Raw genomic sequence first — 12,702 nt, forward strand, 5'->3', positions numbered from 1 at the left:
CTGCAGACGTTTCCACAGTCACGGCGACGCTTTGACTCGCTGCGGCAGTTTGCTAGTGACACCACCCCACCCTAGCTCGACCGTACGGGTCGTGTTATCTCGACGGCTGGCGCATCTGCAAAGGGTACCGCATGGGGCTTGCTAATTCTCAGCTTGATCCACGCGTTCTGGTCCGCCTCTTCTGTGAAGAATCTTTGTCTGAGCTCGTCGACCAACCACGCAAGCAGGCTCTCGATCGTTTGGAATGTAGAGCCAGATATCAACTACGCTGGTCAGTCGGTGTGTACGTATACATTGTGCTGTGCATACCTCGAATAAGAAAGTTTCTAGCTGAGGGTATCCCTCCACACGAGAGTCAGCCATGTTGTCAACCCAGACATTGAGGACCACGGGCTGTTTCTGCAGCCTCTCATTGGAGTTGACGCCAATCAGGCACGGGATGCGGACGTTGCGCAGGTACAGTACGTTCGAGCTGGTGCCAGACCCTTCGACGCGCGAGGTGATGTGTCCAGCGCCTTCGCCAAACATACTGCCTTTCAGGTAACAGACGTCGGTTTCGATCGCGTATACGTCTGTCGAGCCTGCGACATCGCGGACGCATTGAGAGACGGCATTCGATAGAGCGACGGTTGACATCCATGCCATGGAATCATCTTTAAAGCGCGCTTGTATCGCCTTGCTGAGCGTGCCGTAGTGCACAGTGCTGTCATCGACGGAGTCAGTAGAAGAAGCTGACGTGAACTGCTTTCCGAGTGTCAACGTGACACTGATCAGGGCCCGCTGCTTCTTCTCGCGTCCCCAAACATCTTTTCCTGCGTTGACGACGACCTCGAGATTCTGGACCATAATCTTGTCATAGTGTCCACTGGAGGCCACTTCGGCGTCCCACTGGGCCTGACGAACGACCTGGCTCATGACAGGAATTTGGTTGGCAAGTTTGAAGAAAGGTGTTGATTAAAGGGACAGAGTGTATCTTGGTGGGCCAAGATGATCGTCTGAAATTTGGGTGACTTGTTCAGGATGTCAGTATGGGGTATCTGTGCGATCACATAGCAATTATGCTAGACGACAAAGCGCGTGGGACAAGTGTTGGGTCTGCGATTGACAAAACGCATTGTTCTTTTCGAATTCCTCTAGATCTCATCACCTGATATGTGAAATACTCGCGCATGCAGAGGGCTGGAGGGCTGAAAGAGGGCTGAGATGGTACTCACCAGGCTGAAAGTGAGTTTGGTGAGGCTCGTGGTGGGGTATATGACGAGCGCCCTCCAGATGTCTGCCGCACGGACGTTCCTGCCAGAGCTCCGCAATCGAACATTCTAGCTACCCATCAAACTATAATTCAGAGCCTGTCCCTCGCACGCGTAGTACCAAAAGATTCGCAGTCACATTACAGAATCAACCACACGCACAATACCTCCACCATGGCCGACGCACTAAAAGCCGAGGGTAACAAGCTCTTCGCAGAGAAGAAGTTCGCCGAGTCCATGTAGGGTCCCCGCAAACACAGCCTAGCGACGGTTTACTAACAAATCCCAGCGAGAAGTTCTCACAGGCAATCGAACTCGACCCCCAAAATCACGTCCTCTACTCGAACCGATCCGGCGCATATGCCTCGCTAAAGGACTGGCAAAAGGCTCTCGACGATGCAAACAAGGTTACCGAGATTAAGCCAGACTGGGCCAAAGGCTGGGGACGCAAGGGAACGGCGCTCCACGGCGAGGGTGACTTGGGTATGTATAGCGCTCCTAGGAGAGATGACGTCGCTAACACCCAATAGTGGCAGCCACAGAAGCCTTCGAAGAGGCACTCAAGCTCGACCCAAGCAATGCTCAGGCAAAACAAGGCCTCGATGCCGTCAAGCGCGCAGTCGAAGCCGAGGCGAACGACAGCGGTGTCGGCCTCGGTGGCATGTTCAACGACCCCAACATGATCCAGAAGCTCGCGGCGAACCCCAAGACAGCCTCCCTCCTCGGCGATGCAGAGTTCATGGGCAAGCTCCAGCAGCTACAGAAGAACCCGAACATGGCTGGCCAGTTCATGCAAGACCCCCGCTTCCTCTCCGTCATGAGCGTGCTACTAGGTATCGACATGTCTTTCGGTCAAGGCCCAGGTGCTGGAGGAGCAGGCGATGCAGGCGCAAAGGAGGCCGAGGAGGACGTCGAGATGCCCGATGCGCGACCCGCTCCCGAGCAACCGAAGAAGGCACCCGAGCCCGAACCAGAGCCAGAGCCCGTAGAAGAGTCTGAGGAGGATAAGGCTGCAAAGAAGGCCAAGGCCGAGGCGGACGAGCTGAAGAAGAAGGGCACCGAGTTCTACAAGAAGCGACAATTCGACGAGGCTATCGAAAACTACAACAAGGCGTGGGAGACACACAAGGACATTGCATACAAGACCAACCTTGGAGCTGCCAAGTTTGAGAAGGGTGACTACGAGGGCTGCATCCAGGCTTGTGAAGAGGCTGTCGAGTACGGCCGCGAGATCCTGGCCGACTTCAAGATCATCGCCAAGTATGTCATTCCCAATCTTACACCAGCCATTTGCTAACACACGCAGGGCCTTTGCACGTATCGGTACCGCATACGAGAAGATGGGTGATCTCGCCAACGCAGTCAAATACTACCAAAAGGCACAAACCGAACACCGCACACCCGAAGTCCTCGCAAAGCTCCGTGCAGCGGAAAAGGCCAAGGCCAAACAAGAGAAGGAGTCATACATCAACCCCGAAGAGGCTGAGAAGGCGCGTGAGCTCGGCAATGCCAAGTTCAAGGAGTCCAACTGGCCCGAGGCCGTCGAGGCATACTCCGAGATGATCAAGCGCGCACCAGACGACCCAAGAGGATACTCCAACCGCGCCGCCTGCTTCATCAAGTTGCTAGAGTTCCCATCTGCTGTGGCAGACTGCGACGAGGCGATCAAGCGTGATCCAGACTTCATCCGAGCATACCTGCGGAAAGCCCAAGCCTACTTCACCATGCGCGAGTACAACAAGTGTGTTAATGTATGCGCGGAAGCCATGGAGCACGACAAGGACGGCAAGAATGCACGTGAGATTCAGCAACAAGAAGCCAAGGCTCTGCAAGCACAATACTCAGCACGCGAGGGTGAGACTGAGCAACAAACTATGGAGCGTATCCAGCGGGATCCAGAGGTATGTCGACCCATACATGTTTCACATGAGAGCTCTACTGACACACACTCAGATCGTTGGCATCCTCCAAGACCCTGTCATGCAAGCCATCCTCCAGCAGGCCAAGGACGACCCCGCGGCGCTGCAAGAGCATCTCAAGAACCCCAGCATCCGCTCCAAGATTCAGAAGCTGGTGCACGCTGGTGTCATCAGGATGGGACGTTAGAAGCACTTTCTCTGATGGCACCCGGGTTCTCATGCATGCTCGTGCCAAATTGATCATCAAGCATGATTTTGCGATCATTCCACACATATTTTGTATGACTATACGGGAACTTTCTCTTTTTCTCTGCATAGCGTTTAGGTAATGAAATGTCCACGATTTCTCCTGTTCACATGTCACCTTGTATGACAAATCGCGTGAGATGAATGAATATGCATAGATGTATTGCGGTAAAGAAATGTAGTTGCCTGTTGCCAAAATGCACGGTATATATCTTCGTTGAGTCTCGGCCTTTCCCAATGCGATCTTCTCATGGATACGTTAAAGAGGATGTGAAAGACACCGTACGCCCATCCTTATACTCCTTCCCAAACGAACTCAGCAGATATTCTAAACTCCCCTCAAGTACACTTCCTCCCGTCTTCCATCTACTACAACCCACTAATAAAATCTAACAACCTCAACAACGCACCATTCTCAACTCTACAGCCCTCGCCCTCCCTCTGCGCCCTCCGCAACCCCTGCGCCAGCCACAGCCTAATCGTATCCGGATCGAGGTTGCGGAAGTTCTGCTGCCCGATCATGACGAAGGCTTGGGCGCAGAGCGTTGTACTTTCACTGGGGGAGGGGGGAGGTTTCGTGGAGCAGGATGTACATTCTAGCGTGTTTGTTGGAGGGGGTGAGTTTGGAGTTGGGGGGTCGTTGCAGCAGGGTGGGGGACCAGTTATCGTGAGAGTTGTTGTGTTGGTTACTGTGAGGTGGGTGTCGAGGGATGGGGCTTGTGTTGACGTTGACGTTGAGATTGAAGTTGGCGATACCAACGACATGTTTGACCGTGACGACGACGATGGCGACGGCAGGTAGAAAGAGGATCCGCCCAAGAAGGAAAGGTCGCTCATGTCTGGGACATGCCCGTGGACATCAGGGTAGTTTGCTAGTTGCGGGTCGATGAGCTGATCTGGTTGGATGGATGTGAGTGCTAGCGAATCGGTTTGCGAATCGGTTAAAGCGGAAACGGGTGGTCTGGGTATATCTTGAGATGTAGACGCGTTTCCTTCTCCTGCATGTCTTGCTCCTTCTTCAACATCGTCGTTGCTGGTATTCTCTCGTTGGGGTTGTTGGTGTGAGCCCGCCGCGCATCCTCCTGCTTTCAGAGCGGCGATTTCCGCTCGCGCCTCTTCAAGCAACTTTTCGGTCTCGGCGAGCTTTTGCTCGAGAGAAGCGACATGATCGCGCTGTCGAGCGCGGTGTCTCCTCTGGTTCTCGCGCACCCGGTTCAACGTGTGCTCTGCTGAGACGCGTGACTTACGGCCGTTGCCGCGAGTCGCTGCAGGTGCGGCATCGGAGGTGTTGTGGTCTGACGCCGACGAGGAAGTGGGTGATGTGATCATTGTTATTATCGTTGCAGAGAGGGTTTATAGTGAGTTGGTGGGTTGTGGATATATAGAGGATGGTTTGGAGGATTTGCGCATGGAGACGCTGGGCGGCTTCGAGAACGTTGGAGCGTGCCTGGGTGCAGGTGAGGCAGCGGGTGTACGAGCTTGGCGGTGACATATCGACTTTTTTGCGGGGATGCTGAAACGCGAATGCGGACGGTTGACGTTCAGCCTTGTCAGAACATGAGCATATGCGAAAATTGGGCTGAATGGATTACAGTAGTAACTTCGGTCAACATGAGATGCACATTTGTTGGCCGACTTCTGAAGTTTGTTTGAAATTACTTTTGACGTTACTGACGTGTGTAGGCTATTCCTTGTCGCCAACCTTTCACGACATTGACATCTAACATGGGAAAATAAGTATGCCCAAATTCGATAGCTCTATATAAAATCATACCAAGCCCCGTAGGAAAAGCTTGATCCGATGATCCATCCAATCCACATCCTTCGGGTTGGCCCCGCCACCCGCAATATGTCCCCAGATGCTGGGTACTATCTCCACCGTCGCATTCTCCAGGCTCTTAGCTTCCTTCTCGCTGACATAAGGACGGAAGTACTGATCGTACTCGCACGGCATGAGCAGAATCTTTGCTTTGATGCTTTTGAGTGCCGACTCTAGATCCTCCGCCTTCGTGCACCGAGTGATGTCTCCGCGCTGCCACATACCCAGCATTACCAGAAGATCGTCACCTGTCCAACCTTCATAACCCTGAATAGTAGCCACATCATCCCAGTCTCGCAGTTGCTGGAAGCCCATCTCTTTGTAGCATTCTTCGTCGAACCATTCGGCGCTTGTCAGCCACGCTGAATACGCCTTCCCAAAGGCCCTGATACCCCTTTCGGGACTCTTTGCGCTTTCCAGCGCTGCCTTCGGTCCCTCAAGAAACTGGAAGTTGTGTCTGCTAGTTTTGGCGGAGGAACATACGATTACGGCGTGCTTGATGAAATCAGGGTGTGTTGTTACCCAATGGTAGGTGATCTGGCCGCCCATCGAAAATCCTAGCATAACATCTACCTCTTTGATACCGAGCTCCTGGGTAAGGAGAGAGTACTGAGCGCTGATGCAGTCCATGTACTCAAGGGTACTGGGGAAGTCGGGCGTGTTTGAAGGGCTGGAAGATTCGCCATTGCCGAGAAGGGCGATCAGGATGATCTTGTGATTCTTCAGAGCGGCGTTGGCATGTGTCAAAGTGGTGTCGAGACGGCCTTTGAAGCACGTGTGTACAACTGCTATCTTGCTGTTGTGCGGGTTGAGGATCTTGTAGGCCAACTTGAGTTTTGGCAGTGTGGTGCCATTGTGGAACTTGAAATCGGAAATTTCGTACGTTTGGAGAGGCTCGGAGCTGGCTTGAGACGACATTTTGTGATGCAATGGAATAGACGGCAGAAGCTATGGAGATGAGGGGAAGATGAAGTTTCGCGGGGTACTGTACTGAGGGTTCAGAGTGCCGATGCGATGACGATAGTATGGGGCTTTCTTCGTCATTGGCGCATGGCTCTGCCCCACTTGCGGCTCTGGAAGACCGCGGTTTGGTGTTCGTCGGAAGTCTAATGTGTACTTTATTCATCCATCGGCCAACACCGGCTCTCATGATGCTCGGTGGAAGCATGGAAGTAGAGAGATGTGCTGATGCAAATGAAGATGAACAGTTCCTTCTTCTGTGCATCATGTGCCCTAGCAGCCAACCGATATACACTGCAGAGCCGTTCACTGTAGGTCTACCGAATTTGCAAGTTTCCTGCTGGGATGTTTGGTGGTTACTGCTTATGGGTTCTTCGGGTTGCGCCACCAACGGCTTACAGTCTGGTAGATGAGCGCTCATCTTAATCCTACCATGTCGGCACACCACTGCATATCGGTAAAGGCCATGTGGCCAATAGCGGACGACCAAGGCCGCTAGCGTCTGAAGTAAGCACCGGTTGTTCGTGTTGCATCGCGAGACGCGCACAGGGAAAATTACTTGAAGCGCTGCCAAAGGCACAATCCTTTCGCCGCGAAATTCTTGTGGCCGTGTTGTGTTGTTCGTTCGTGAAAGCGGAACGTCAAGGCCTTCGTTCCGAGTATATTTAGACGTCGGCCAGGTGGCACAGCCGAGGCTTGATGTACGCTAAGGAACCGCTACCCCTGTCGCGCCTTATCAACTCCATTGTTGTTTCGGGCATAGCCCATCCTGTGGTCTTCCCCTTTGGGAGACTCTCAATAGCCTTGCAAGCGAGGTATCGTTGAGCAGTCGGAGTCTGTCGTTGTTGTCGCCATGTCCCTCAGGGGGTTGTCGAGGTGCGCACATGAAGAGGAGAGTGAAACACATGCCACGCACGTCATGACGATCTTGACAAGCTGGGGCCAGGATCTACGTACATAGAGTAAGACGTTGGGCACAGAAGACCGGGCAGTGCTGGTGGTGGGATGACAATGGAAACCACATGGAGAAGTCATTGTCGATGCGCCGGATACAACAAGGTCAATGTTTGAGCCGCACACAGACTGCAGGCGCTGCCGCCAAGGGAATTATATACGACCGCATGTGGTAACTGGGTGAATGTAGGACCGAGTGCGCGGCGCACAGACGGGATCTGGTGGGCTGAATGTGGGGTGTGTCGACGTTGGCGCTGCGAACACGAGACATCTGCAGACGGCCGTTTCCAAGCATAGCCGTAGCCGGCAAGCGACGCAGAATCGCAATTTCGCTGTACGGCTTTACGCAAATCTTGCTCGTGTAGAGAAAGCCCGAGGCAGCAGACGCAAAAGGAGTTTAGGATACCGCTGCAGGCATGCAACGATAAGCGGGCGGCGCGCAATTAGCTTCGACCCTGGGCAATTTAGCTGATAAACTACTCCGCAACTACAGCGGCGGTTCCACGACGTTGTTGGGTCCTGGCTTGGTCCGCATTTCGTGGCTTTCCTCCCATCTGCCTTTCTTTTCACCTGTATATACCTGACGGCGGCATTGGTTCTTCGCATCAGGCAGTTTCATGTGGCCGGACCCTGTTAGAGAAGTGACAGACTCTCGGAACACTTTGGCCAGCCCGACGTCGCCGCCGCCAATAATCAATTGAGCCCCAGGGACGGCAAACACGACACACGCAGCCTCGACGCCAGGCACGCGATCACCCCGACGCGCCTCACCCGCCATTCACGGCGTACATTCCCACCACCCACGACCCCTCCCACCACCAGTGATAGCACCAGTCTTGGTCTGCGGGCAGCACCATGGTGGACGCACAGGATGCCGGGAGTAAGCTCTTCTCCAAGAGCCGCTGGAAGACCAAGATCTTCGAAAAGACCAACGAACTCGCCGCCGCCACACAGCCCAAGACGAAGCCGCCCTCGGACGACCACGACATCAACGACTTCCTCAAGCCCTCGACCGACCGCGCCGCCCAGCAGCAAAAGGACGCCGCTGCCGCCGCCTCAGCCTTCCTCCGACCCCGCATAGACGTTGCGAGCGCCCAGCGATGGCCCGGCGCACAGACGATCCTGAACAGCGCAGCTGCTGCCGGAAAGAGCCCAGGGCCCGGCGGTCTGAAGACAGGCATGCGCAAGAAGGGCTTCACCGTGAGCTTCGTGCGCACAGTCCCCGAAGTCATAGGCCATGGCGGTGACGAGTGTGAGGACCCCGTTGTGGAAGTCGCGAAGAACAAAAAGGCAGCGACGATCCCGGAACCGGAGAAGGTGCAATCTCAGACGCCGCAGGACGATGCAAATCTGGGAGCGCGCAGCAATGGCATAGGCAGGACCCCCTCGCAGACCGAGTACAGGACAAACCTCACGAGAACGCGGACGAATCCCGGCGAGCTGTCCCCACCACTCGGCCAGAAGATGCAGATGGGTCAGATCAACACCCACGCTACGCAACTGCCACCCACACCGCCGCGCTACATGGGATCTATGGGCTTGGGAGACCGACCAAAGGGCCTCACCAGGGCGCCCACTGGCTTTGACGGAATACCAGAGCCTATATCTATCCCTCCTGGAAGGCGACCCAGCACCAGCGAGGACTCTGTGTATTCACAGGATTCGGACAATCTCTCACCTGTCATGTCGAGGAATATGTCAGTACGCGAACCCACTATCCAAGAAGAGGACGACTTCCAGCCAAAGCCGCTTAAACGCACGCAGACTGGCTTCAGTACTCTGGGTGACGACGATCTGCCCTCGCCGGTGCATGCGATACCTTCGGTGCCCATGATGCCAGAAAGACATTTGGCTGAGCAGGACGACGACGGTCCGAGTTCGTTCGCTGCGAGGGTGAAACAAAAGATGCGATCGGAAGAGGGCAGAACACTGCATGAGGCATCGCAACGGGCAGCCTCGGGTCAAAGACGGGACTCAGAGACGAGCTCACAGCAGTCCCTCGTGGGCACACCTCCTTCCTCGTATGCCACACCTGCCGCAGCCAGAACACCTCTAGAGACACCACAGTCGGATTCCAGGGGATCTCCTCGGATGAGACTAGACACTGAGGACCCTGAACGATCGAGAGCCCGTGGGCCCTCCCCAGGACGACCGGGAGCGCAATCACCACCATCCGCGTCTAGATCCCAATATGTCGCATTTTCCCCTTCACAGACACGCGCCTCTCCTGCTGCACGGTCGGATCCTTTTATCAATACGAACGTACAACGGATTCCGTCGATCAAAGAGAACGCTCTTTTCGGAGCCCTTGACGACAGCCCAAACCTCCCAACTCCACCCCAACTTCCCCCGAGTACATCTTATTTCTCGTCTGCTCAACCTCAGCTGCAACCTTCTTCACTTCCCCAGCCTCTAGCAATCTCAGGACCTCCCAGTCAGTTGCCGTCTCGGAATGCATCTGGTGCCAGTACCAGCGCCAAACCCGCTGCTCCTCTCGCTCGTTCGGATACAAGATCTGCGAATGATTCTGCATACCGCGACTTTGCCGAGCGCATCACGCACATGAGAGGCATCTTCCAGCTGACAGCTCAGCTCGGGGGTAACCTCAACAATCACTCGCCGATGCAATGGCTCAGAGTAGCTACTTGGTGGTTCTTGAAAGGACGTACTGGAATGGAGAACCTGATAAGGAGTCAATCCAAGTCTGCCGAACCGATACAAGAGCGACTGGCTCAACCGCATGTCGACCTGGCCAAAGTGTGGTGGATCATCTCTGAAGTCCTTCCGAACCATCCCAGCTTACAGGGGTACGGCAACTCGTCCCCCGACGCGCAAGTCGGTATGGCAAGACAAGCTGGAGACCATGCGAGTGCGGAGGTTTTTGATATACAGAATGCGATTGCTCATTACCTCAAATTGCTGGTGGGGTCGATGAAGAAGCACCAGAGCATGCCTCCAACGCAAGCTCTTATCCAGGGACAAGACCAGAAGATCTGGGAGGAGTATCCGACATTCCCCGCAGACGCGGCGAGCGTGCTCACTTCCGGCCTTCCTGCTCCCAGCGGCAGCCAGTTTAGTCTATCTCAGTACATACCCCTCTCCGACACCAAGACCGACTTTTGCTATTTCCGCATGTTCGTCAAAGCCTCAGTGTCAACCGATGACCCTGCCACCGATCGCGTTCCGATGGATGCTGTTGTTTCTGTCATGCGGTCTAAGGAGGAGTATCAAGTCAAGTTGGCCATCTGCAGCCAGAACAGCCTCATCAACCTTCTCGTGGGCTCCGGATCAGTACTTGGCTGGAAAGACGTCAGCTGGAAGCAGCAGGTTTCACAGCTTACTGTTCAATTGAAGCACGGATTTGTTCTGACACTTGCGCTGCACGAAAGTGACTTCCGTAGTCTCTGGTCTATTGTCAACCACACGAACCGAGTCGAGTCAGACCTACGAGAACGGAGAGACGAGCGCTTTGCTTGCAAATTGTACCTCCAGGAGGCGAGCTACCGGGATCCTGCAAACCCATCAGCATGGCCAGGCGATCGGATTCAAGGCTGCAAGCTGATGGTGTTCCAAAGGATCGAACGAAGTAGTGAAGGTACAGGAAAGCGAAAATTGCATCGAGGCTACCGTATGGTTCTGGTCACGCCGCAGCAAACTAAGCAAGTCTGCTTGATCAACCATGAGCTCGGAACAAAGCAGGAGCCCATGAACTTCGAATACGTCACCGAAGCTAACCAGGCTCCGGCGTTGAAACTACGCTTCCGGGAAGAGGGTGCGGATAAGAAACTGAGGACATGTGCAGCTCACCTCGTCTTCCAGAATGGCAGGGACCGAAACGACCTCTTTGGCACATTCACGTCCATGAATGTCGCAGAAGGTGAGACTACCTTCGCTCAAGTCGCACTGAAAGCATTCCACATTGAGAGTGCGGACCAGTCAGAGGGCTTTACTTCGCAGGGTAGTCGCGTGCTGGAAAAGCTGCAGTGGGTGGAAGCCAAGGTTATGAACCTGGATCCAGAAGCTGCAGGATTAGAATCAGCACCCACTGTCAAGAGTGAGAGTTTGAGGATCATGTGCCGACACACAGCCGGTATCATCTCTGACCGCATGAACTTGGGTAAGTTGAATCTTCTCGGATGAGCAATGCGATACTAACGACTTCCAGGATCTGGCGAACTTCTAGTCCGCCTCCCAGTCGACGGAGCCGCCGAACTCACACTCCTCCGCGAAGCTCAACAAGACATGGCTGTAGCTGTCGACAGCAGCCGAACTGACCCCGCCGTCCCCGACGAACTAGCCAAGCTTCTGAAGACACTCACAAGCGCCTCGACAATCCGACGACTCACCTTCAACTCTTTCAACGACCTCCACACATTCCAGTTGGCTGTTACTGGTTTCCACGTGAAATTCGACGGGTATGTTTACCCCCATCACTGTTCCTTCTGACACTTAGCTAACACTATCCCAGTCTCGCAAACTCCTTCTCCATCTCCCGTCGCCGCATGGTCGTCCCTATCTACAAACAATGGACCGCCACACGCATCCGACTCCAAATCGTCGAGCAAGATAACATCATCCAACTCCTCGCTTTCTTCGAAGACTTCTCCCACGCCGACGCCATGAACTTCCAGCTCCGCCTCACCGATACGTTCCAAAAGACTGACAAGAACGGTCAGTTCGGACTCAAGCTTGTCGATGCGAAATTCGCTCTTCCGGTCGATGAGCGCAGGGGCGAGGGCAAAATCCAAAAGGCGGAGGGCAGACTTACCGGTTGGTCTGGTACGAAGAGACGATTTGTTTGTCTAGATGAGATTGAGTATCCGGGCGAGCATGATGATATTCTCATCATGTTTGATTCTGCTGAGAGTAAGTAATGCCCACATCATTTCATAAAAGGGACAATGCTGATATGAATAACAGCACGCGATACCTTCGCTGAAGCCTTACCCGCTGCGACCATGGAGCGCAAGTTCACTGTTCGAAGGAAGATATAAAACTTCACTTCCCTTCCCGGCTTGCTGGACTTGGAAGACTAGCTGGCTTGCATAACCACCACCACCACACATCGAATACCGCAGATGTACATTTTCCTTTGTTACCACCAAGCGCGAGGCTCGCTTCTCGATTTCCTTCCTCTTCTCTCTTCTACTCCACACCCTTCTGGACAAAGAAGACAGGCGCTTCTCCTTCTTTTACCCTTTTGTGTCTTGGCGTTTCGGAGCAAAATGTGACACGAGATATCACTATTGGCATGTAGGGAATCAGGGGTGTTGGTTTGTTAGGACTTTCTAAGCATTGTTGGCATATCCATGTTTTGTTAGCGATTAGGTTCGATATATACCAGAGTGTGTTCGCTGTCAAATACAGAGAGAGGTCTGAATGAAAGCAGAGTTATTCGACTTACTCCATCTGCCACTGCCTCTACCAATGAAGCGTGTTTAGTTTATTCACATGACGGAAGAACATAAGTTGGGTAACACCGACGCTGCAACAGCTGGTACCTTTGCGAGGTATTCATCGAGGGTATCGTTTCGTACGAGTATATCAGAGACTG

At 53.9% G+C, this 12,702-nt stretch overlaps 5 protein-coding genes across 5 annotated transcripts; 2 read left to right on the forward strand and 3 right to left on the reverse strand.

Moving 5' to 3' along the window:
* Positions 1-71: 71 nt before the first annotated feature.
* Positions 72-915, reverse strand: J4E79_001540 (uncharacterized protein; the record flags this gene model as incomplete). The annotated part of the gene is made up of 2 exons (XM_049350449.1): positions 72-263; positions 310-915. 2 exons carry the CDS (start codon positions 913-915, stop codon positions 72-74), a joined length of 798 nt encoding a protein of 265 aa, XP_049215608.1.
* Positions 916-1,424: 509 nt separating this feature from the next.
* J4E79_001541 (uncharacterized protein) lies at positions 1,425-3,356 on the forward strand (the record flags this gene model as incomplete). Its single annotated transcript, XM_049350450.1, has 5 exons — positions 1,425-1,489; positions 1,540-1,733; positions 1,781-2,510; positions 2,557-3,151; positions 3,204-3,356. The coding sequence occupies 5 exons, from the start codon at positions 1,425-1,427 to the stop codon at positions 3,354-3,356; spliced, it is 1,737 nt and encodes a 578-aa protein (XP_049215609.1).
* Positions 3,357-3,968: 612 nt separating this feature from the next.
* J4E79_001542 (uncharacterized protein) lies at positions 3,969-4,744 on the reverse strand (the record flags this gene model as incomplete). Its single annotated transcript, XM_049350451.1, has 2 exons — positions 3,969-4,104; positions 4,176-4,744. 2 exons carry the CDS (start codon positions 4,742-4,744, stop codon positions 3,969-3,971), a joined length of 705 nt encoding a protein of 234 aa, XP_049215610.1.
* A 439-nt stretch (positions 4,745-5,183) lies between these two features.
* On the reverse strand, positions 5,184-6,152 carry J4E79_001543 (uncharacterized protein; the record flags this gene model as incomplete). Its single annotated transcript, XM_049350452.1, has 1 exon — positions 5,184-6,152. One exon carries the CDS (start codon positions 6,150-6,152, stop codon positions 5,184-5,186), a length of 969 nt encoding a protein of 322 aa, XP_049215611.1.
* Positions 6,153-8,003: 1,851 nt separating this feature from the next.
* J4E79_001544 (uncharacterized protein) lies at positions 8,004-12,142 on the forward strand (the record flags this gene model as incomplete). Its single annotated transcript, XM_049350453.1, has 4 exons — positions 8,004-11,265; positions 11,314-11,563; positions 11,617-12,014; positions 12,069-12,142. 4 exons carry the CDS (start codon positions 8,004-8,006, stop codon positions 12,140-12,142), a joined length of 3,984 nt encoding a protein of 1,327 aa, XP_049215612.1.
* Between the last annotated feature and the right edge of the window lie 560 nt (positions 12,143-12,702).

The sequence above is a fragment of the Alternaria viburni genome (assembly GCF_023758015.1).
Source record: "Alternaria viburni strain BMP 2772 chromosome Unknown scaffold_2, whole genome shotgun sequence".
In the NCBI taxonomy this organism is placed as follows: Eukaryota; Fungi; Ascomycota; class Dothideomycetes; order Pleosporales; family Pleosporaceae; genus Alternaria; species Alternaria viburni.